The 25465-nt window shown below is 50.8% G+C and overlaps 2 protein-coding genes across 4 annotated transcripts in view; one reads left to right on the top strand and one right to left on the bottom strand.

Moving 5' to 3' along the window:
- Positions 1–280: 280 nt before the first annotated feature.
- Positions 281–23935, bottom strand: ZSWIM9 (zinc finger SWIM-type containing 9). The gene is given in 5 exon segments (XM_061172337.1): positions 281–2776; positions 13761–14073; positions 22373–22648; positions 23675–23837; positions 23840–23935. Coding segments are annotated over 5 exon segments (2958 nt in total). The 5' UTR covers positions 23856–23935; the 3' UTR covers positions 281–586.
- The window catches only part of LIG1 (DNA ligase 1), a 39534-nt gene continuing 37871 nt past the window's right edge, over positions 23803–25465 (top strand). For 2 of the 3 annotated variants that reach the window (XM_061172339.1, XM_061172338.1), the window contains exon 1: positions 24063–24146. The gene's annotated coding sequence lies outside the window, so the exon portion shown is untranslated. Of the gene's footprint in view, positions 24147–25465 lie in introns of all 3 variants that reach the window. The other variant, XM_061172340.1, reaches the window with a different exon arrangement.

The following is a 25465-nucleotide window of genomic DNA, read 5'->3' as shown; positions in this document are numbered from 1 at the left end:
TCTCCCACTCCTTTCCTTTGCCATCTCCTTTTTTTCTTCCCTCTCCTCCATCCTTGTCTCCTCCTCCCCTCCCCCACCCCCCTCCTTTTCTCCCTTCCCGTTTGTCCCCATTTCTTCCCCATTTCTGCCTCTTTTCTTGTCCTCTCTCCTCCATGTCTGTGTCCCCTTTTGTCTTTCCTCCCCTTCCCTCTTCTTCATTACCCCCCCCGTTTTTCCCTCCTCCTGCCAGGCTCTCCCCACATCCTGGTGTCCTCCCCTCCCCCAGCTTTATCCCCTTCCTTCTCCTGTCCGGACCTGACCCTGTCTACACCCTCTCACCACACATTTCCTCTCTGGAGGGAAGCCCTCAGAATCCACCCTGGCCACCACCATCTGCCACAGCTGCGGCTCCAGGACCTCCGAGACCACACCGTCTGCTTCCCCTCGGACCCAGAGAGGCAAACTGCCCAGATGAAGTCGCTGGATGCCCCAGGAGGTGGCCGGGGGGACTGGGGTGGCCTCCTTGGCCTCAGCCCCCGTTATCTTTGGGATCGAAGAATGCCCTCCCGCCCCCACCGTGTTGGGTGACGGGCAGGGGCGCGCAGGCTCAGGGCTCGGGGGCTCTCCCCCAGCAATCCCTGAGCAGGTCCATGTGGAATAAGGCTGCCCCCGTGAGCAGGCGCGCGGCGAAGAGGTGGCGGCAGGGCAGACGCCGGGCGGCATGGATGGAGCAGCTGCAGCGCGTCAGGGCTCCGTCCAGGAAGAAGTCCGAGGTGCCGTCCTTCAGGGCAAAGCCAGCTCCTGTCCAATGGAAACCGCGGGTCCCGTGCTGCCGGGCGAAGGCCAGCTCCTCGGCCACCAGCTCTGCCAGCTCCGGCCCGCAGGCCGCTCGGAACTTGGCCAGGGGTTCCCAGTCCACCTCCTCCTCCTCCGAGGGGCAGCAAGGCCTCTTTGATGCCCTTGGGCCTTCTCCTCCACTTCCTTCCTGCGCGCTCTCTCCGGCCGCCAGGTACGTCCTCCTTGTCACTGCCCACTCTGGGTCACCCTCCAACACAGTCCCCACGGGAGTGCTGCACGTGCCTCCATTCCCCAGCCCTAGACGGCCCCCTGCTGTGTCCCCACACTCCATCCCCTGCCCTCCTCTGCTCTTGGGGCCCCCAGCCTGGGCTCCCCCTCCATCTCCATTCTCCAGGCCTGTCACCCTCGTGTCCCCCAGCTGGACCAGAACTACATCCTCCAGGTCCCTTCTTCTTTTGACACCCAACCTCACTGCTCGCTCTTCTCTAGCCTCTGGCCCTCTCTGCCTCCCATCTCCCCATTGGGGCCCCCTTAGGTCTCCGTTCTCGGGGACCAAGTCCAGGGGCTTCTCCACATGGAACCTCCTCCAGTTTCTGACCTCCAGCCCCCTTTCCTTCTCTGCTTCCAAATGCAGCCCCTTCCAGTCTCTGGTTTTCAGTCCACTTACCCTCTCATCGTGCAACTGGGCCCCCCTCCAGGAGCCCCCGTCAAGACTGCTGGCCCTCTCATAATCAAACAGGGTCCCCCTCCCGTCTGGGGTCTCCAGCAGCCTAATCCTTCCATCCTCCAACTGGGCCAGCCTCCAGGTATACTCTTCCAATCCTCTCAACCTCTGGCCCTCCACCTGGGCCCCCCTCCAGATATAATCTTCCAGTCCCCAGTCTTTCTCACCCTCCAACGGGCCCCCCCTCCAGTCTCTGATCGCAGGCCCTCTCAAGTGCTCGTTCTCCAACTGGGACCCTCTCCAGACACTCCCCTCTAGCCCTCTCACCTTCTGGTTCTCCAAGTGGACCCCTCTCCAGTCTCGGATTTGCAACCCTCTCCCCTTCTCACTTTCTACCTGAGCCCCTTCCCGGTCTCTGGTCTCCAGCCCTCTGGCCCACTCCTTCTCTAACTGGGCTTCTCTCCGAAAACTTCCTTCCTTCCGCGCCCCGCCCCAGTTTCCGGTTTCCAGGGCCTTCACCCTCTCGTTCTCCACCTGGGCTCCCCTCCCCAGCTCACCCTCCAGCCAAGGGCCCCCATCGTCGGAGACATCCGGCGCCGCCTCCCCAGCCGCGTCGGCCCACTGCATGGCCACCAGGTCGCGCAGGCACTGCGCCACGCTGCGCGAGGGGCTCAGGCGGCGCAGCAGGCGCCGGCGGTGGCCGCGCACCAGGGCGCACGCGTCCAGGTCGCGGGCCGCCTCGAAGGCGCGGAAACGCACCCACATGTCCCGGCGTGGCGCCCAGTTGCGCTCGAAGTAATCGACGAAGGCGGCCGGGCCGTGGGCGCGCAGCTCGGCCAGCGCCTCGGCGTAGGCGGCGGGCGACAACGCGCCCGCCAGGCGACACAGGCGCGGCCACAGGCCCGGGTCCTCGCGGCCGGCGCCGCCCAGCTCCTGCGCCTTGCTGAAGAGCGTCTCCAGGCCCTGCGCCCGGCAGATCTGCACGCGCGCGCCCGGCAGCAGCTGGCGCACGGCGGGCAGCTGTGCCGCCACCTCGGGCCCCGCCGTGAGGCAGCGCACACGGCCCTTGACGTCGGGCGCGCTCTGCAGCAGCGAGGCCAGCGCGAAGCGCAGCAGGCTCGGAGTGCCGGGCCGCGCCACGCAGCAGGCGGCCTGGCGCGCGCGGCCCGCGCCGTCCACGCACAGCACAGCCAGCAGATCCAGCGCGCCCTGCAGTCCCGGCAGCCGGTCCACCAGGAGCATGCGCGGGAAGCGCCGCAGCATCGCCCGGGTGCGCGACGTCAGGAAGAACACGGTCTCCACCACCGCCTGGTCCTCCACGAACACCAGCTTCACCTGCGGGCGGGGGCGGAGAGGCGGGGAAAGTGGTCAGGAGGTGCGCGGGGTCTCCCACGATTTCCCCCTCTGGGGAAACGGGACTCCGTTCATTCATTCTTTCATACGTGCGTGCATTTTTGACCAGCAGGAGGCAGTGCAGGGGAATGATTAAAAACGCGGATTCCGGATTGCCTGGGTTTCCGACGCCGGCACCACCATCTAAGAGCTGTGTGGTTTTGCCCACTAGACAGCCTCTCTGAGCCTCAGTTCCCCCTACTAGGAACTGGGTATTCATTCCTTCCTGCGGTCAGAGGCACTCTAGGGCAGTGGTTCTCCAAGTATAGGTTCTGGAGCAGCTGCGTCAGCATCGCCTGCTGGGACCTTGACAGAAACGCATATATTCTCAGGCCCACCGCAGCCCTGCTGAGTCAGAAATTCCCGGGGAGGGGCCCAGCAAGCTGCTTTGACAAGCCCTCCCGGGGATTCCCACGCACGCTCAAGTTTGAGAGCCACTGGTCTAGAAGTAAAGCGCACAGACTGTGGAGCCAGATTGCTTGGGTTTGAGTTCCGGCCTCACCAACGCTTTTAACTACGTGACTTGAGCTCTCTGTGCCTCAGCTTCCTCCTTAACCTCCTCGTTTCCCAATTTCCCCTTCTGGGAACTGAAGAGTCATTCTTTCATACATGGAGGCCTGGGCTGAGACCCTGGAGCCCCCATTTCCTGGCTGTGTGGCTTCCTGCAACTTCCCTGACCTCTATCTCATTTGCAAAATGATGATGATGAGGGTGTGATTGGACGGATGAAATGAATTAAAGCATTTAGAACACTGCCTGGAACAAATAATATTACTATTATTCAACAATACTCACCCAACAAATAGTAAGTGCTCTTGAAGTGTTCCTTATTACCATAATTATCATCCCTGCTTAAAGACCACGTGCTCGTAAAGGTCTTCTCTGACCATCCCATCTAAGCGGACACCACAGCTCTCTCTGGATGCTTCCGGCCATGGCACTTACCACCCTGAAGCATGTTACATCGTTATTTGCTGCTTTGCTTATTGCCTGTTTGCCCTCCCTTAGATGTAAGCCCCACAAGGATATTGCTTCATTTAACTTTTGCATCACTTGATGCTTTGAATGGCCCCTGGCCTGAGCCACAGCTCAATACATCCTGAATGAGTGAGTGAATGAATGTGTGAATGTGCAGTGATATCCACTGGCCATGTCTCTGGAGTGGAAGTTCAGGGAATCCTGGCTTTGAATCCTAGTTCTGAATCCTGGTTTTGTCTCTTCCTAGCTGTGAGACCTCCGGCAAGTCACTTCCCCTGGCATTTTTTTATTGGCTGCGCTGAGCTGGCTTGTGGGATCTTAGTTCCCCAACCAGGGATCAAACCCGGGCCCCTGGCAGTTGATGCGTGGAGTCCTAACCACTGGACCGCTAGGGAATTCCCTCCTCTGGCATTTTAGCTTCAGTTTCCTTTTATGCAAAATGGGAATATATGTCTATTTGACGCTTGTGGTGAGGCTAAATAGAGATTATCCGTGTCCAAAGCTTGAAATGATGCCTGGCATGTATCAAATCCCAGCTATCGTTACCATCTCACTTGAGTTCTCAGCAGCATTCAGTACAGTGACCCTGTCCCCTTTCTGGAACATAGGTCTCTTTTGGCTTCTGTCACCCTGGAAAACTCCTGGCTTTCCTCCTTCTTCCCAGCCATCTCCTCTGCGGTCTCCTTTCCTTGCCCCTCCTCCTCTGCTCCCTCTAAACGTCGCTGCGCTGCAGAGCTCGTCCAGGCCCTCTCCTCTCCTCTCTCGTGTCTCTAGGCTCAGCCAAGATGATCTCATCCACTTACATGGCCTTTAGCATCTCTAAGCTGATAACTCCCAGTTCTGTATCTCTAGGCTCCAGACCCACCTACTTACCTGTCTCTGCAGCAACATGGACCCTTAGACAGCTCACATGTCCCTTGAGACTGATGGCCCGAAGGCACCCTTGATTCTCACTCCCCACCAACCTGCCCCTCCTTGGTCGGCTGCCTCTTCCGCAATGGCTTCACCATCCACTTTATAGCTCAGGCCCCAGCACTCAGGGCTGATTCTTGGCTCTGCTGCATGCAATCCATCCCCAAATCCTAGCAGCGACCTTCTCCCCACCCCCATGGCCACTGGTCAGAGCCATCACCATCTGTCACCTGGATTATTGTAGCCGCTTCTGCCTGGGCTCCCTGTCTCTCCCTGTCCCCCACACGGCTGCTGGGGGGCATTTTCAAGACTCTGACCAGATCAACCCCTCCCCTCCTTAAAAACCTTTCCCAGAATTTCCCATCACCCTTCAAGTCAAATCCAGAGTTCAGGCCACAGCTGTGCACTGGGCGATCAGGCCCTTGGACCTCATCTCTGTCCCTCTCGTCTACCTTGGCCTCAGCCACTCTGGCCTCATTATTTTTGCACAAAAGCCACTTAATGGGGTAGGGAGATTAGCAGCGATGAGCTAGGGTCCCCTATACCAGGCAGACGGCTAGACTGTTTCAGCCAGGCCCTGCAGAGCTGGCCCACAGCTGCAGAACCAGGATTGGAATACAGTTTAAACACAGATCTCTCCACAAACCATTCTGCCATAATGTGACCTCGTCCTATGAAACCAGTTAAAATGCAATGCACAGTTCTCCACTTTCAAGACCAAAAAAAAAACAAAAACAAAAAACAAAACCCAAAAAGCCAACAACAACAACAAAACAATTCTATTTAAAAAAAAAAAAAAAAGTCTAGTGGAGTCCAAAAAGAGCAAGAAAATTGCTTTCCTCACCCTAAAATTATACATTTGGCATCTTAAATAGAAGAGGCATTCAATAAATTTTATGGAAAAGCCTAGTCAGCTTACCACTGAATTGGTTACAATACCACTATCATTTTTTGTCAACCGTCATTAATTTTTACACCTACTATTACTTTATCATTTAATTTATCTTAGCAGATGTTTCCATCTAGGACAGTTCTGTCCAATACAGTAGCCATTTACATTTAAATTAAGATTTAAAACGATATAAAAATTCACTTGCTCAGTCACACTGGTCATATTTCACTTCTCAATAGCCACGTGAGGCTATTGTCTACTCTATGGGGCAGTGCAGACAGCGGACGTTTCCATCACCACAGAAAGTTCTATTCGACGGTGCTGGTCTAGAAACTAACGTAAAGATAAAGGTCATCGGATGTTAACTAGACTTACTGGGGTGATCATTTCACAATATATACAAATATCAAAGCATTATGTTGTACACCTGAAGCTAATAGAATGTTATAGGTCAATTACATCTCCAAAAAAAAAAAAAAAGGATAAACAACAAGGTCCTACTGTATAGCATAGAAAATTATATTCAACATCCTGTGATAAACCATAATGGAAAAGAATATAAAAAAGAATGTATATGTATGTATAACAGAATCACTGTGCTGTATGGCAGAAATTAACACAACATTGTAAATCAACTATACTTCAATTTAAAAAAAAAAGAAAATTTTAATAGGCATAATGGGTTAAAAAAAAAAAACCTTACATGTTTCTAGTATTAGGTAAGTTCTTACCTCTTCCTCCTTGGGAAAAGGAATAAGAGAAAAGTAAAAACAGGAAAACTTATTTGCCTTGAGACTTTTCTGGAGCTGGCCAGCACTTGCCTAATTAGAAGCTGACTTTCATTCTTAAAGAGAAAACTTAGATTTCTGATCTTGAGTTTTCTTTCTAAAGAGGGCACATAAGCTTTTCTTGCACAGCCGTTTGTTCATTAAATGGCATTTACTAAGCACCTACTGTGTGCTTGACACTGTGTTAGCCCTGAGGAGAGAGAAGAGACTGAATGAGGCAGGTGCAAGTCCTGCCCTGTTGGACTGGCCAAGTCTCCATGAACAATAACACGACTAGTGTTGCTTTCAGCCGAGAGGCCCAATGACTGGATAGTTAAGGGTTCCTGGACTCTGGAGCCAGACCGTAGGGATCCAAATCCAGGTTCTTCCTCTTACTAACTGCGCGGATTTATGCATCAGCTGTGTGACTTAGGGAAAGTGTCTGAACTTCTCTGTGCCTGAGCTGTTCCTATCCGCAAAGGTGGGGAGTATGACTGCATTGACCTTATAAAGTTGCTATGAGGATTAAATGGGTTAATCTGCATGAAGCATGGAGATCAGTGCCCGGCACGAGGTCAGTGTGTATTGAGCGATAGCTGTTATTATTATTATTATTATCATCTGAGTGTGGAGGACATGCTAAAGAGAAAGGCTAATGGGGCAGAGGTTGGTGTGTGGTTGATTGTGGGATCTTAGTTCCCCGACCAGGGATCAAACCCAGGCCCACGGGGCAGTGAAAGCGCCGAGTCTTATCCACTGGACCGCCAGGGAATTCCCAGTGTGGGGTCCTCTGATTGAGCGAGGATGATTGCTGAGAGGGGACCATTATTTTCCTTATATTGCAGATAGGGAAACTGAAGCTGAGAGATTCCAGGTTTGCAGTAAAGGATTAACTCAGCAGGTCTGGGTTGTCCAAACCCCACATCTTCCAAAGAAAGGTCTGGCTCTTTCCTGACTCCTAGGAGACAGCCTCTAAGCCCTTGGAATGTCCTGCCCGATAGAGTGTCTTTGTTCACTCGGGGGCCTTGGGCCACTCTAAATAGTCTCTTGCTAACAACTGGTTTATAGTGGGGGCCTCGGGCTTGACCTCCAGCGGGGCTGGAGACTGAGGTCAGCCACCCAGGCAGTCATATCTACATGACCAAACCCAAAAAAAAACCCTCGACTCGAGGCTCGGGTGAGCTTCCCTGGTGGGCAATACTCCGTGCGTGTTGTCACACATTGTTGCCGGGAGAAATAAGCACTGTCCGTATACCTCCACTGCGAGAGACCACTGGTCTCTCCTGGACTCCACCCCATGCGCCCCTTTGCTGATTGTACTCTGTATCCTTTCACTGTAATAAACTGTAACCGTGAGTATAATGGCTTTGCTGAGTTCTGTGAGTCCCCATTGAACCTGAGGGTGGTCTTAGGGTCCCTGACTACACCAGCGAAGTGACTTGCTCCAGATCATGGTGCTAACAAGCAGCAGGGCTGGGATTCAAGTCCAGGTCATAAAGGATGGTGGTGGGGGGAAAAAACAAGGTGTGGACAGAGATGTGTGGGTGACACTGGAGGGGTGTGGTGACGTGTGATGAAGGTGGGAGGGGGATACATAAATGAATGAATTTCTCTACCAAATATTTACTGAGCAAATCAGACATGCCAAGTGCTGCTCAAGCACTGAGGAGGGCCAATAAGACACCTCTGAGTGGGAAGAGAGAGCCTGCAAACCAAAGATGAATAAATATGAACAGGAGATTTCACGTGTGTAAAGTGCTGGGGAGAACTAACCCCCCAGTTCCAAGGCATTAACTCTTTCAACCTCCACAACAATCCTGCACAACAGGTCCTGTTATTACTATCCCCATTTTTCAGATGGGGAAACTGAGGCACAGGGAGGTTCAGTTGCTTGCCTGGGGTCACACGGGTAGTAAACGGCAGAGCTGAGATTTGAATCCAGGCAGTTTGGGCCCAGGGCCTGTGAAACTGACCACCAGACTCTTCACAAAAGTGATCGCACGGGCCTGACACACAGGCTTCTGGGTTGAGGTGCAGAGTGGATGGCGGGGCACAAGTGGAGATGGAGCAGCCCAGGGAGGAGCAGACTGGAGGATGGGAATGATCGTGGGTACCGTCTTAGACACACAAATCGGTGGCACAGGGATGCATTAACCATAGACCAGATTCCACAAACGCGCACATCAGAAACCATGCCACGCAACACGCCCTACCCACACCTCTTCCTATATTCAGGCACACAGCCTCCTTTTTCATGTAAACAGAATAATACTATTCTCTAGACTGCTCCCCCGCAAAAAATGAGGGAATAAAAATAATAGCTAAATAGCTAAACCATATAGAGCTTCCTACTTTCCAGGCACTGTTCCTTACACACACACACACACACACACACACACCCTCACACAACAACCCTAACAACTATGAGGTAGTGTCTATTATTATCCCCATTCTATAGATGAACAAACCAAGGTCTGGAGAAGTTACATAACTTGTTCACAACTTACTGGATGTTCCCCAGCCAGGAAATGGCACAGCTAGAATGTATATAAAGTTTTTAGTGTATATCTGTACAAATAAAATCAAGTTTTTAGCTGTTACTGTATCAGCCCCAAAGTGGCTGGTCTGATGTAAAAATAGGCTATTGGACACAGAGAAGATTCCCTTGGGGAGCCAGGAAGAGGCAGAAAGGCTGAGACTGAGCCACGAGAGGCCAGGGTAACTACAGAGCAGGGGAAACGCAAGCCCCAGATTCAGATAGGGCTCTGGGAGACCCTCAGTGAAACAGCTCTATAAGCCTGTGGTTGTCTTTTTCCCTGTGCCAAGTAATGGTGGGTTTCTCCTGTCCAGGGCACTTGGCAGGACTGCATCTCTCTGCCCCTCTGCAGTTCGCCATGGTCACGTGACTTGCTTTGGCCAATGAGCAAGAAATAAAGTTCAGTGAGGTAAGCCACTGAGATTCCAGGGCTGGTTGTTACTAAGGCAAAACCCAGGCCATCCTGACTGTCACATCTTAGGACACTCATTGCTCATCCCGAATTTTTCTTTTCTAGAGAGAAACAGATCAGTGTGGCACATTGGGACTATTGTCTATTTTTTATCTTCTCTTTTAAAATGAATTATTCAAATGTGTCAAAATGCACAAGGTCCCAAAGTCAAGTAATATAAAGCTATCCAGCACTGGGTCCTCTTCCTACTTCTATTTTCTAACCACTCGGTTGCCATTCGCTATTCCTATGTCCATCCACATCTCTTGCTGTTCTTCTAGATTTTCTTTATGTGAATACAAGCAAGCCACCTTTATATTCTTATTTTCTCCGTTTTATACATACAACATACCATGTACATTGTTTTGCTCCTTGCTTTTTTTTTTTTTTTTTTTGTAACTGAGAAATCTGTTCAGATCAGTTCCTAGAATTGTTCTCACTCTTGTTTTAAAGCTACATAGTATTCCAGTTATGTAACCATTACCCATGGGTGGGGTTTGGTTGTTTCCAATCTTTTACTTTCACGAACCCCAATGATTAACCTTGCTTGGAAATCATTCGGCAACTGTGCAACTACATCTGCAGGATAAATTCCTAGCAGTGGGAGAGGGAGTGGTCAAAGGGTGAGTGACTTGGTCATTTTGACAGATATTGACGAAGAGTCCTCTGTTGAGGTTGTACCAGCGGACCAGTTAGTATGCTTAAAAGTAGCACACACAAAACAACTTTCACCTTTCTCAGAAGGCAAAGCGTACACACGAGAGAGGGCTGCAACGTGTCTGTGCAAGATCCATCTTCACCCAGAAAGCCAGCTTGCTTGCTGGTTACTCTGGAGCCTGCCACCAAGGAGATGGGATTAGATACCTCAGCCCATCATCACAGCCTCAGGGCAGATTATAACAGGTCTTAACACCTCCTAGGTTGAAGCAGCCACTCAGTCTTGCCCACAAATGGTGGTTGTGGCTTTGGGGTACACTCTTCTTGTCTGACCCCCTCCCAAGACCAAGTGAACGACCTCAATGCAGGGGGTCCCCGGCATTCAGCTTCTCAAGTATAATTGCTCCTTCAGGAAACTGCTGGAAGCAGAGAGAATAATATCCAGAACTCTTTTGCTATATCTTATAAGTGAAAAAAGCCAGGTGAAACTTCCGTGTAAAGGTGACAGACTGAACACATCCTGCTAATTTCACTCCTTCCTGACCTTCAAGTACCTCTAGAGAAAAGGGATTTTTTTTTTTAAGTTATAGAGGCATTAGGAAAGGAGACAACAGGACCCAAACTTCAGAAGTTGGAAAGCAGATGGACAAGCTGACCGCCGCTCCCCCCAACAAGAAAAGAAAACAAAAGCAACCCCCCCAAAAAACCCCATCAGTTGGGACCAATAGCAGAGCCCTCAAAAGGAACTGGCACACCCTGGCAGTGTGGGGAGGTTAAAACAAAGGGTATGAGGGCTGTTTTAGAAGCAGTTAGATCTGTTAAACTCATGCTTTTTCTCACGCCCAGGTGGCTGGAGATTTATTCTGTGGAGGCGGTAAAACAGAGAGGGTTGCTGGCCCTGGGGACATCGGGCCCATCTGCTGGCGGGGCAGGGGGGAGTGGTAGTTCCGTGCATCTTGCTGGCAGAGGGCCAGCTCCCCAGCCCTCTTCCCCAACATGGCTCCCAGAAGCTGGCAGCCTGGCCTTTACCTGCCAGCCAGCCAGCCAAGTGGTTGGAGTTTTCTCAGGGGGATTTGCCCGGCCCCAAAGGAAGAACAAAAGATGCTAACATCTGGCACGCCCCAATATACAAAGCAAGATGCAGAAAAGTGGGTATAACGTGCTACCTTGCTGGGGGAGGGGACAAGGGGAAATAAGGTTAAAAATAAAGACATGCAAATGTATCTGTGTATAGAGCTGTGCCGTTCCATCCAGAAGCCACTAGCCACATGGGACTATCGAAATTTCCATTAATTAAGTTAAATTAATAATTCAGGGGACTTCCCTGGCGGTCCAGTGGTTAGGACTCTGCGCTTCCACTGCAGGGGGCGCGGGTTCAATCCCTGGTTGGGGAGCTAAGATCCCACATGCCGTCCATTGCGGCCAAAAAAAAAAAAAAAAAAAATTAAGAATTCAGTTCCTCAGTCATACTGGCCATATTTCAAGCACTCAATAGCCACACGAGCTACCCTACTGGACAGCGCAGACACACATCATTTCTAGCATCACAGAAAGTTTCACTGGACAGCACTGGGCCATAGAACAGAAAGATATATAAAAGATGGATAAGCCACTGATACTCCAGCGGCCTCTGAGGAGGGGACCTGAGGGGCAGGAGGTGACAAGGGTACTTTTCACTACATACCCTTTTGTACCTTTTGAATTTAGGACCATGTGAATGTCTTACATATTCAAAAAGCCAATTTAAATTTTTTAAAAAAGGAATAACCCTTTCACTGGTCTGTCTCTTGGTTTTCTAGAACTTCTTCATTTCTTTTAAAAACATTAAGGTGAGCCAACATATGACTCTGCAATCCCACTCCTGGGCATATATCCTAAGAAAACTCTAATTTGAAAAGATACATGCACCTCGATGTTCATAACAACACTATTCACAGTAGCCAAGATGTGGAAGCAACCTAAGTGTCCATCGACAGAGGAATGGATGAAGAAGATGTGGTATGTATATGCAATGGAATGCTACTCAGCCAAAAAAAAGAATGAAATAATGCCATTTGCAGCAACATGGATGGACCAAGAGATTATCATACTAAGTGAAGTAAGCCAGACAGAGAAAGACAAATACCATATGATACTTATATGTGGAATCTTAAAAAAATGATACAAATGAACTTATATACAAAACAGAAATAGACCCACCGACATAGAAAACAAACTTATGGTTACCAAAGGGGAAAGGCAGGGGGAGGGATAAATTAGGAGGTTGGGATTAACATATACACACTACTATATATAAAATAGATAACCAACAAGGACCTACTGTATAGCATGGGGAACTATACTCAACATTTTGTAATAACCTATAAGGGAAAAGAATCTGAAAAAGAATAGATATGTTTATATGTATAACTGAATCACTTTGCTGTACACCTGAAACTAACACAATATTGTAAATCAACTATAATGTAATTTAAAAAAATTAAGGCGGGGCAAATCACAGATCCAGGAGCCAAACTTGGTTTCGGCTAGATTTCATGACAGCGTCCAAACCAATTTTCTTTCTTTCCTTCCTTTCCTTCCTTCCTCCCTCCGTCCCCTCCTTCCTTCTTTCCTTCCTTCCTTCCTTCCACCCTTCCTTCCTTCCTCCGTCCCCTCCTTCCTTCTTTCCTTCCTTCCTTCCTTCCTCCCTTCCTTCCTTCCTTCCTTCTTCCCTTCCCTCCAAGTCCACCCTGGCCCTGAAGTTGGATCAAAGCAGCAGAAAGATTCCTCATGGAGGAGCAGTATTCTCACCGTTCCTCCAGCACATGAATCTCGCGCCAGCCTCTGAGCCTTCGCACTGGCTGTTCTTTCTGCCTGGAACTCACTTCCTTCTGAAGACGGAATGGGGGATCCCTTCCCTCCAGTCTGTCTCCTTTGCTTCACCATCATGTCCTCACTGAGGCCTTCCCTGACCACTCACATTAAAATAGCACCCTTACAATTGTCCACGCCCTCGTCCTCTTCTTTACCATTCTCCTCCCCAATCCATCGTATTATGTCATGTAGCACCCTCTCTACTAAGACGTGATCTGGGTGGTGGGCACAGGGGTGTTTTTAACTTTGTGAACACTCACCAAACTCTATACTTATCATTTGTGCACGTTCTATGTGTGTCGTTTCAGTTAAAAAAAAAATTTTTTTTTTTAAATAGCACTTTCCATCACTCTGGATCCTCTTCCTCCTAGCCCCAACCCTAATGACCTGATATCATATTTGGATGCATCTGTCTATGATTGGTTTCTCCCCCGACAACTGCAAGGTTGTAGTAGCCAATCGCTGCGAGTGGCTATTTACATTTCAATTCGTGAAAATGAAATACCATTTAAAAATTCTGTTCCTCAGTCCTACTGGCCGCAGGGCAAGCGCCCAATAACCACGTGTGGCTTCGGGACTACCATACTGGACAGCGCGGAATCACAAGGCATTCGCATCACCGCATAAAGTTCTAGTGGAGGGCGCTGCCTTACGGGATGAGTTCTCGGAGGGTAGGGATGGGGCCATATCTTGCGGGCGGCCGCCCCCGACCACCACCCCATGCCTCGATAAATCTTGAATGAATACGCGAAGGAATGAATGAAAGGCGTGAATGGATGAGTGGGCGGATGGATGAATGAATGAACGGCCCGCGAGTCTTGGGCGTGGCTCTCCCTCGCCGCGCCCCCCCCTCCCCTCGCCTGCCTCTCCAGAGACCCCACCTTGGCCTCGGGGTCGGTGCGGAAGAGCCCCTCGAGCACGTGCAGGGCGTCCAGGACGCCGTGGTCGCGGCCCTTGCAGTAGGAGAGCAGGCGGCGCACGTCGGCCGGGGCCACGAACTGCTTGGAGATCTTGTTGGTGGTGCGCACGGGAAGGCAGGCGTTGGCCAGCAGGTGGCCCGGGCGGAAGTAGTAGGCGAACTCGAGCGGGCAGGCCGGGTGTGAGTGGGTCAACTGGCACTCTGTCACCACGAGGCGGTCCCGCAGCGGGCTCAGCTTGACGATGATGAAGGCCGGGCAGCCGGGCTGGGGGGACCTGCGGGAGGAACGACCACGGCCGCCAGTCACATCACCCTGCTGCCTGCCCTCTTCTGCCTTGTCTCTCCTCTCTCCTTTATTCTTATTATGATTTTTTAACATTAAGAATTGTTTCAAGGAGGGGAAGGGATTCATTAGGAGTTTGGGATTAAAATATACACAGTACCATATATAAAACAGATAACCAACAAGGAACTATACTCAATATCTTGTAATAACCTATCATGGAAAAGAATCTAAAAAAAAGAATATATATATAACTGAATCACTTTGCTGCACACCTGAAACTAACACAACATTGTAAATCAATTATATTTCAATAAAAATTAAAAAAAAAATTGTTTCAAGCATAGAGAAGAGTAGAGGGCCTTAAGAATATGCCAGCTCTGTGACCTTGGGCAGGTCCCTTCAGGTCTCTGGGCCTCAGTTTCCTCTTAAAAGGGAGTAATAATCATCATACCTTTCTCATAGGGTTGTTGTGAGGATTAAAAGAATTGATACCTGGAAAGCACTGAAAAACATTGTCTGGAACATGGGGGAGCGCTGTACGTTTGCTAGAATTCTGCACCCACCACCCCCAGCTCTATTAAAAGTGAATGCATAGTTTATTATACTTAGCTCAATCAACTTTAAGAAATAAAACATTTCATATACTCCTGTATCCGCTTTTGATTTAGTGATAACAACATTGCAAGCTGAGGCCTTCTGTGAACCCTGTCCCAACAAAGTCCCCTCCCTCCTTCTGACCCCAGAGGTAGCCACTACCCAAATTAGGTATTGAGCATTCCCACATATGTTTTAATGTATCTATAAACACATGCCACGGAGCAACTAAGCCCGTGTACCACAACTACCGAGCCTGCGCTCTAGAGCCCGCCAGCCACAACTACTGAAGCCTGCGTACCTAGAGCCCGTGCTCTGCAACAAGAGAAGCCACCTCAATGAGAAGCCCACGCACTGCAACGAAGAGTAGCTCCCGCTCACTACAACTAGAGAAAGCCTGTGCACAGCAACGAAGACCTAATGCACCCCAAAATAAATAAATAAATAAATTTAAAAAAACACACGTTTAAAAAAAAAACAGTGGAAGGTATGTTACCAGGTTTTAAAACTTTGTACACATGAAAAGGGGCTCAAACTCATTAGGCATCAAGGGAACACAAATCAAAACCCTAGGGTGGTATATATACACAATGGACTATTACTCAGCCATAAAAAAGAATGAAATAATGCCACTTGCAGCAACACGGATGGACCTAGAGATGACCATACTAAGTGAAGTAAGTCAGACAGAGAAAGACAAATATCATATGATATTGCTTATATGTGGAATCTAAAAAAATGATACAAATGAACTTATTCATGAAACAGAAATAGACTCACAGACATAAAAAACAAACTTATGGTTACCAAAGGCAAAAGGGGGGAGAGGGATAAATTAGGAGTTTGGGATTAAAATATACACGCTACTATACATAAAATAGATAACCAACAAGGACCTACTGTATAGCTCAGGGAACTATACTCAATATCTTTTGGTAACCTACAATGGAAAAGAATCTGAAAAAGAATATATATATGTGTGGGTAACTGAATCATTTTGTTGCACACCTGAAACTAACACAACATTATAAATCAAGTATATTTCATTAAAAAAAAAAAAACCCTAGGGAGAGGCCACTTTACACCAGCAGATAAAAGAGACTGATAACATCAACTGTTGGTGAGGACGTGGAGCAACTGGAACTCTCAGATGTCGTTGATAGGAGTGTGAAATGGTACAGTCACTTTTGAAGAACTGAGTGGCAGTATCTACTGAAGCTGAGCATGTGCCTCCTCTGTGAATAGCATTTCCACTCAAGATAAATGCCTGCAGATGAGCACCGAAAGATGTGTACTAGAATGTTCATAACGGCACCATTCATATTAGCCAAATACTTGAAACAACCCAAACACAGAATAGAATAGGAAAACAAGTTGTGATATAGTCCTAAAAATAACATACTAATCAACAATAAGAATCAGCAAACCATTACTCTCCCCCCAAACATGGATGATCTCACAAACCTGCTGGATGAAAGAAGTCTGACACAAAAGAAGACCCACCACATGGTTGTAGTTTATAGAAAGTTCAACAACAGGCAAAGCTAACCTCTGCTGGCCAAAGAGTGGACAGTGGTTACCCTGAGTGGTTATGGGGGGCATGGTGGAGGGGGGCTTCTTGGCACTGGATGTATTCTGTCTCTTGTACTGGGTGCTGGTTACATGTGCATTTTACTTGGGGAAAATTCATCAAGTTGTACATGCAGGATGTGTGCACTTTTCTGAATGTGTTACACTTTTTTTTAAAGTATACTTGGGGGACTTCCCTGGTGGTCCAGTAGTTAAGATTCCGTGCTCCTAAAGCAGGGGGCCTGGGTTTGACCCCTGGTCAGGGAACTAGATCCCGCATGCCGCAACTAAGACCCGGCACAGCCAAATAAATAAATAAATATTAAAAAATAAATAAGTAGAAGTTTACTTGGGAAATTTTTGTTTTCTAGCATGATGTCGGGCGGAATGACAGCCCCCCCAAGGATATTCACATCCTAGTCGCAGGAGCTGGGCAATGTTACTGTACATGGCAAATGGACTTTGCAGACATGATTAAATTCGGATCTTGACATGAGGAGAAGATACTAGACCCAAGGTAATCACAAGGGTCCTTATAAGGGGAAGAGGGAAGCAGAAACGTCAGAGTCAGAGAAAGATTGAAAGATGCTACGCTCTTGGCTTTAAAAGTGGAGGAAGAGACTGCGAACCAAGGAAAGTGGGTGGCCTCTAGAAGCTGGAAAAGGCAGCAAAACGGATTCTCCCCTCAAGCTTCCAGAAGAAACGCAGTCCTGCAGACACCTTGATTTAGCCCAGTGAGACCTGTGTTGGACTTCTGACCTTCAGAGGTGTTAGGTCACGCATTTGTATTATTTTAAGCCGCTACATTTGTAGTTATTTGTTATAGCAGCAACAGGAAACAAATATAAGCATCCCACTCTATATATCCTTTTGTAGCTTGCTTTTTCACTCCTCAGCGCTTCAAGACTTTTATGTTTCATTACTTGCTGCCTAATATTCCACTCTGCAACTCCGCCAACTGTTATGTCGTCTCCAGTTCTCCCTTCTTACAAACAACACTTGAGTGAACACTCTCTTATACATCTCTTTGTGTGTGAGCAAGAGTGTGTCCCAGACAGCGGTTTTCAAACTGAAGGGCATGGCCCATCACCTAACATCAATTTAGGGAGTGACATCCAGCATGGCAGAAAATGAAAGAGCGCCACAACTACTGAGCCCATGTGCCACAAATAGAGAGAAGCCCGCGCACTGCAACGAAAGATCCTGCGTGCCACAACTAAGATCTGCAACCAAGACCCAATGCAGCCAAATAAATAAATAAATAAATAAATATTTAAAAAACAAAAACAAAACAAAAAAAAGAGAATAGGGGAAAAGAAAATCAGAGTATATTTCCCTGATAATATTTAAATTGACATCTGCTGTCTGAAAGCGGGTCCATGTTTCTCCAAGGGGAAGTGAGCTCAGCATTTTTGGTAGATTTCATGTTTATAGAGCAGGGTCAGCGAACTTGTTCTGCCAAGGGCCAGATGGTAGATATGTCCTGTTGCTATACTGCAGACACAGCCATGGGTGATATGTAAATGAATGGGTGTGGCTGTGTGTCAATAAATCTTTATTTACAAAGATGAGCTGCAGGTTGCATTTGGCCCAAGGGCTCCTAGTTTGCCAACCCTTGTAACATAGACCATCTGGGGCCTGGCATATAGTTAAGAAGCCTGGCTCCCAGGGGGTAAATGCCAGTAGCACACCCTACCCCCAAAATGCTCCTACGTTCTTTCTAAACAGTCCCTGAGGAGGGGGATCCTTCTTAGGATCCACCCTGAGAACCTCCAGTCTAAATACTTGGGAATTGTCTTTGTTAAATCAGAAGGGGATCCTTGACACACCCCTTCTCTCCTCTATGCACGAAGTAAAACCCTGGAGCCTGACAGATTTTAAAAATCTACATAAGCATTTGAGACTTTTTGCCTAACTTAAAGTAACAAAAATAATGCAAATTCAGAAAACTCGAAAGTGTAAAATCATTCTAAATAAAATACAAATGTGGAGCCACCATGATGGTATCAGATGCAACTCAAACAAATTTCCAACACACAGCCATTTCTGATCTACCAAAATGGCAAGTTCATGGGGTTCTACCCAGTACATTTGTCTAGAAAAATTCACGGGCTTTTGGGAAACTCTCTGGTTTGACCTCTTTGGGCCTGGGTGTTTTGGCCCCTAGAACAAACCCCCACTCAAGGGAGGTTACCTCTTCTGGGAAGCCGTGCATCTTACCAGAGAATGGCATGTCCCCTCTGCGGGTTCCCAGTATGCCACACAATGGTCTACGGCAGCCTCAACAGGCCATTTCTCTCCATCTATCTGGGGGAATAATACCACCACCCCCCTGTAACTGTAAACTCCACATGGGCAGGAATTTTAGTCTGTTTTGTTTACTGCTGTATCCTCAGCACCTAGAACAGCTCCTGGCCCCTGGGAGGTGCTCAGTTCAGTAAACAAATGAGTGAATGACTGTATCCCCCTTTCTGAAACCCAGGTACCCAGGCACACCACTCATCACTCATCCCACCAAAACCACCCATCACAAGTCCTGCCTTTTAAAGTCTCCAAATCATCCACTTTTTTCACATTTCCATTGCAACCAACTTACTGTAAGTTCTTTCCCTCTTCACAAAACATCCTTCTCCCTTCATCTCGTTAATTCCTACTCATCCTTCACAACTCAGAGCCCGCGTCACTCCTCCAGGAAGCCTTCCCTGACCATCCCCAGGCAGATTCCATCACATATTGGGGTGATGATTTGATTGATGCCCATCTGTAATGAATGCTCCCCACTGAATGTGGAGCACTCCCACTGAAATCCCAGCATCTAAAACATGTACACCCTGCACATAGTAGGTGCTCAAAACGAACCTCTTGGATGAATGAACAAACACATGGTACCAAGGACCAAAATGTCCTTAGGGTGTCGGCACATTCAACTCTCATATTAACGATCCATGATTGAAATAAAGAGAGAGGAGAGGGAGGGCGAGAGGGAGAGGGAGATAGAATGGTAATTAAAAACATGGGTTTTGTGGTCAAACTGTGTGGGTCCAAATCCTGGTTTTCCCTCTTAGCAGCTGTGTTACCTTGGGAAAGTCCTTTAACCTCTCTGTGCCTCAGTTTTCTGGAAATCGGGGCTAATAATAATACTGACCTTGCAGGGTTGTTGAGAGGATTCAATAAGAGGATTAAATTATGTATATGGTTAGAAAAGGGGCTGGCGCCTGGTAAACAGTTAAAAAAAGTCGCTGCTATGTTCAAACATCTTTTTTTCTTCTAAAAGTACCATTGCTAGGACTTCCCTGGTGGCCTAGTGGTGAGGATTCCGGGCTTTCACTGCCGCGGCCTGGGTTCAATCCCTGGTCCGGGAAGACCCCACAAGCCACGCGGTGCAGCCAAAAAGATTTAAAAAGTACCATTGCTTTGTTTTGCACTCCACTTGTCCATTTCTTCTGGATCTTTCAGGTTCTCAAGATCTTTGTGTTTCCAAAGGCTGGTGTGTGTTGGGAAAGGTTGGCAATCCTGTTCTAGCAAGGGAAGTGCCGTGAGAGGCTGGGGGAGAGTGGGAGAGCACCGGAGCTGGAAGGGGGAAGGGGCAGGGACGGTGATTTCGAGGTCACTGCGCAACCTCCAGGAAAGGCGGAAGGAGCGGCCGGAAAGATGGCCCTTCTGTGTGTTCCCTGGACCATAGCCCCGGCCACCTCCCTGGCCTCTGGTTTCTCTCCTCCAGTCCATCCCCCATGAGACCCCAGAGGGTCTTCCTACCCCCAGAGCTGACCCTGCTCACAGCCCTCCCAGGGGTCCCCAGTGCCCTAGGATAAAGTCCCAGCCCTTGGACTCAGCCCCGCAGGTCTGGGCCTGACACCGTTCCAGCCACATCTCCTGCCTTTTCTAATATACTATTTCTCCAGACTCTGTCCTTGGGCCCTGGGCTGTGACACTGGTCAGGCCCTGCCTGAGCAGCTAGAGGGATGGAGGGGCTCAGAAGTGATGGGCTCCACGTCACCAGCCACCAGCTCACAACCACCTCCACTCCCAGGCTCCCCATCCAGGGACCATCCCACTGTCGACCCAGCCACCAGGCCCAAGCCCAAGGCACTGTCCTTGCCTCCTTGCTGGCCTGTCACTCCCTCCCATCCCTTCTGCCCCCTGGTTCCCCTCTGATATTTGTAGAGGGACAGTGCCTGCATGTAATATGTGCCGTGTGTTTAAGTCAAATACTGTACATACACAAATATATAAACAAAGAAAATCCTTCAAGGCTCCACTTATTGGTCACCTCTTCCAGGATGCCTTCTAGATCCACCCTGGAAGCTCTCAGTAGAGCTGACCATTCCTCTTTTATCCTCCTCCATCTCCCTCATCAACGTCTTTCTCACTACTTTGGGCCATTTTTTTGGGGGGGGTGTCTTTGTCTCCTACATTAGATCCTGAGCTGCTCAAGGGCAGAGAGCTGCTCTCTGGGTTCCACATGCCCCTCGAACGGCATGCACACAGTAGGGGCTCAGTGTCTGTTGCTTTGCACTGGGTTCTGTTAACAAGGAGAGATTCCAGACTGGGCCTAAGCTTCCGGCAAGCTCTCATGTTCTAGGTATCTGGGTGATGATGGGTGTTTGATCCTGTTCTGCTTCCGGATCTCCAAGTCTGTTTCCAGAATAAGCAGTGCGTAAGCTACTGAGAACCGTAATTCTCACAATAAATGTTTAATTAACTGTGAGTGAGAATCACTGGTACCGAGTGCTCACCTGGGCTCTCTTCTGAATGACGGGCATGTATGCGCTCATTTAATCCTCACAAAACCTATGCGATCAATACTATTACTTCTCGCCTTTTCCCAGGGTGGCAGCTGAGGCCCAGAAAGGGGACGTCACGAGCTCAGTGTCATAGGCTGGGCAGCAGTGGAGCCATGGTGGGCACCCAGGCTGCCGGCTCCCAGGTCTGTGCTCTTGACTCCTGTAACAGCCCTCCTGTACCCAGCTGCCCCGTGTTCCAGGCACTGGGTAAACGCCTTCCTGCTCACGGTAACCTCTTAACAGCGCCACGAGGCAGGTACTGCGCTAACCCCCTTTCGGAGATGAGAAAACTGAGGCTTGGAGATGTGAAGTCCGTTGCCCAAAGAGACCCACCCAGGAAGTGGTGGAGCCGGTCTCGAGCAGCCAGCAGGCAGAGCCTGTGTTCTTAAGTGCACCCCTCTGTCCATGGCTCCCACCCAAGGGTCTCCAACTCACACACAGACAGGGGCCAGACAGGCAAAACAAGGATGTAGCAAAGGATGAGGTGGCAGAGAGCAGCGGCGTCTGGGGCAAACCTGAGCGCCAATGCCCCGTCTAATTGGGGTGGCCATCTGCACATGAGAACAAGGTCTCAGCCTCTTCCCGAGCTTGAAGGGAAGCTGGAAACCCAACATTGTATGGGGAATGTTTAGGGTTTAAAATTGGGGTCAATTAAAACACCCCTGGCCACTTGGGTATGTTTCCTAGCCCTCTTGGATTCCTCAAGCCCTTTGTAGCATTACAGTTGGAGGGAACTATTTGTGAGCTTGTTCATATGATGTCAGTCTTCTGTCCGGTATGAAAGTTCCAGAAGGGCGGGGAATTTGTCTGTCTTGCTAAACTCCCCACTCTCCCAAGTGAAATATCCTTAGTTCCCAGCATGGGACCTGGCCCTGTATTTACTGAATGGATGGATTTTTTTTTTTTCTATTTTTGTCCTGTGGCTTTCTCTGCAGCTCAGCCTCTGATCTCTTTGTAGGTGTCCCAAATCTGGCTCTCACCTGTTTTTCTGGCTGGCTGGTGTCTCTGGCGCCATGTCTCCATGTTTCTGGAATTTTCTTTTTTAATGTCTCTTGGGTGTGTGTGTCTATCTCGCTCCCTGCCTCTCCACGGGTCTCTGTTAAATCTCTAAGTGGAGCCCACCCTCTGTATGTGCCTCGGTCCCTCCAGCAAACTGGCTCTGTCTCCGTCTCAGGAAGCTTCCCTCCTTGACCCTCTCGGCTTCTCTTCAAGGCGTATTTAGCGGTTTTAGTTGGCATCTCTCCCCTCCCAGTCTCTGGGGTGAGGGCTCACTGCCTCCCCCTCCCCCGGGCCGCCCTTCCCCCCCAGCCCCCAGCAGGACAGGAGGCTCAGCTCACGCACCCCACGGCGGGCCGGCTGGGCGCGCGCACGTCCTTGCACACCAGCCGCACGTAGCTGTACTTGAGCACGTCGATGAGAGTGTAGAGCGGCGGCGCGCTGGCCCAGCGGCAGCGCGCCAGGTGCATGGAGCTCTTGACGAAGAAGAGCGCCAGCCGCTGCTGGCACCACGCGTCGAAGAAGCGGCTGAACTCGGCCCACGAGAAGAAGGCCCTCTCCCGCAGCTCCTGCTCCTCCTGCCCCGTTGCCGTGCCGGGTGGGGGCTCCATCCTGGGGCGCCTGGGTGGGAGGGGTGGGGAGGACACGTGGATATCAGATCCATCCCCTCCCAAGGCGTCCTGCTTCCTCCATTCTCGGCCTGCCTCTTCGGTGCTGATGCCTCTATCCAGGTGGGGCCTGGGGCGGGATATACCCGTTAATCTCTATACATGAACCTCTAGCTCATCTTTGGCCTCCTTCCACCCTCCTGCTTTATTCCTGGGACAGCTGGAACCTGTCATCCTGATCTCTAACTCTCCAGTTCTGGTCGCCTCCTCCATAAATGTGATCCCTAGGCACAGTTGGGGTCCCTCTCCCAATATATGATTCTTAAACTCAATTGTGGACATCTCCTCCAATGTGTTCCCGGCTTCCAGGTAGGACCTCCTCCCCTTCCAGATGTGCCTCCTACATTTGGCGGTAACCTCTAGTGCCTCCATTCATCTGGAACTCCCCCTTCCATGAGCGTACACAGGGGCTATAACCCACATCCAGCTGTGCCCGCCTCTAAAGATGCTCCATCTCCGGATGTGTCTCAGATACTGGGCAGCTGTTGCCCCTCTCCAACATGTGACCCCTATACGGGTTGCCACATCCAGCTGTACCTCTGCTTCCCAGAGATGCTCCCATATCCAGACTTACTCCCCACATCTAGTATGGCCCCTTCGCGTACAGGTGTGTGCCCCATTCACTTGTGGCCAACTCTCAGAAGTGTCACCAATATTCATCTGTGGTCCCCACCTGCCCAGATGCACCATCCAGCCCAGCTGTGGCCCCCTCCTCCCATCTACAGCTATCATCCTCCCCCAGATATGCGTCCTCGTCCTAGACACGGCCCGTCGTCCTTAGATGGGCTTCATCAACACAGATGCTCCCCCACGTCCAGCTGAGCCTCCCTCCTCATTAAGCCCCTCCCAACCGGCTCCAGCCTCTGCAACCCCTCCCAGCCCCGCCTGCCTTGGCACCTCCCATCCCGGCTGTCCCACCCAGCTGTGCCTCTCCCCTCCCCCAGATGTGCACCCTTCCCGCCCCTCCCCACTCACCTACCCGCCCCGGAGCGGCGTCCACATCCCACAATGCCCCGCGCCGAGGCCCGGCCCGGCCCTTGCTCCCGGGATGCCCCGCGCGGCCTCCCGCCTCTCTTCCCGCCGTGCGTCGCGCAGCGGCTTCCACCGGATCTCCCTTTTCCCGCCGGTCGCTCCGCAGACCTCCAGCCACACCCACTCATCCAGAGCAACAGAAGGCTCGGGGCTGTTTCCCAGCGTGCTCTGCGGGAGGGCTCGCCCCACTTCACCCCCTTTCCTGGCAGTCTCGCGTCCGGGACACTACAACTCCCAGCGTCCTCCGCGCGGCGGCGGCGCGGACTCGCCCCGGCCCCGCCCCCGCCCCTCGGCTCGGCCCCGCCCCCGCCCGCCGAAGTCTGCGCGCGAAGTCCGTGGCGCGAATTTGGGACTGCAGTGAAGCGCCGAGCGGTTCCGGGTGTGACGCTCAGGACAGCGGCGCGCGGGCTCGGCGCGAGGCAAGTGGAGCCGGCCGTGAGGGTCTTCAGGGTTGGGGAACGGCGCGCGTGTCGTAAACTCGGGGTTCATGCCTTCGCCTGGTCGATCGGCTACAGAGAGTGGACGTAGGGGACGCTGAGGCGACGGGAAGCGCGCTGCGGAGGGGAGAGCGCGGGCAGCAGGCCGCTGGAGGGGGCGGGGCGGCTTCCGCTGGAGGTTCAGGGCCGGGTAGAAGGTAGACGAGGGCCGAAACCCTTGTACGGGACAGGGTCTGAAGAGAGGCCTGGAGGGGCGGGACTACCTGGAAGGGGCGTGGTTATATAGGAATGAGGGGCGGGGAAAAGGCTGTCGGTGGGCGGGGCCATCCGGAAGTTGGACGGGCCGGGGGAGGTGGGCCCACCTGGAAGGGGGTGGGGCTAGGGAAAAGTTTAACAGTGGACGCGGCCGGGGGAAAGGTTGAAGGCGAGGGGTCAGCTTTAAGGGGTGAGCCCAGGTAGATGGAGGTGGGGCCAGAGGAAAGTCAGTGTTAAGAACTAGGCCTAGGCAAAGGCCTTATGAAAGGTCTCGAACCTTCTGGACGGGGGGAGGTCTGGCCTTGTGTGTGCCTGATGAGGGGGCGGGGCCAAGGGGAGAGCAGTGAAGGGGCGGCTGGACGGCGAGGAGGAGGCCAAGGCCTGGGAGGGCGTGGGGCCATAGAGGAGGTTAGCTGAAAGGTCTGGGCTAATTGTTACCCGAGATGGTGGAGGGAGGGCCAGAAGAGCTTGGGGAGGGAAGAGAGAAGGCTCTTGAGGCCCTTAAGTGAGGGGGAAGCTTCAAGGGTAAGGGGGAGGGTACTTGGGAGGAAGAGGGGGCGTTTGGAAAGGAGAGCTGGCCTCTGAAGGCTGAGGGGAATCAGTGAGGGGAGCCAGCAGAAAATGGGATTAAGGACATCACTCCTTGGCCACCATCCCCTTTTCAGCCCGTTTGAATTTCTGACATATTAGGCAGCCTGAGAAGAAGGCACGAGGAAAAGGCAGGAAGGACGTGTTAAGTAAGACCTCCTTAATTTCATCTTATCTTAGGATTCCCTGGGAGCTCGGTAGGCCTGCAGACTTTCCCCCTCCATTCCCAGGATTCTGATTCAGTAGGTCTGGGAGTGCGGCGGGGATATTTTAAACGTGAATCCCTGGCGGTTCTCAGAACTGGCACCCTTCGTTTATAGTATCCGTCATTGACCAGCTGTGTGGCCCTGGACAAGGCAGTTGCCCTCTCCTGTCTCAGCTTCCTGAGTTGTCTTTTGGGGGAATGCTGAGTTGTTTTAAACCTCAGAGCAGGAGGGAGAGTAGCATATTTAGGGGAA

The sequence above is a fragment of the Eubalaena glacialis genome, chromosome 18, assembly GCF_028564815.1.
Source record: "Eubalaena glacialis isolate mEubGla1 chromosome 18, mEubGla1.1.hap2.+ XY, whole genome shotgun sequence".
Classification (NCBI taxonomy): domain Eukaryota; kingdom Metazoa; phylum Chordata; class Mammalia; order Artiodactyla; family Balaenidae; genus Eubalaena; species Eubalaena glacialis.
This window is presented reverse-complemented; position numbering and strand designations above follow the sequence as displayed.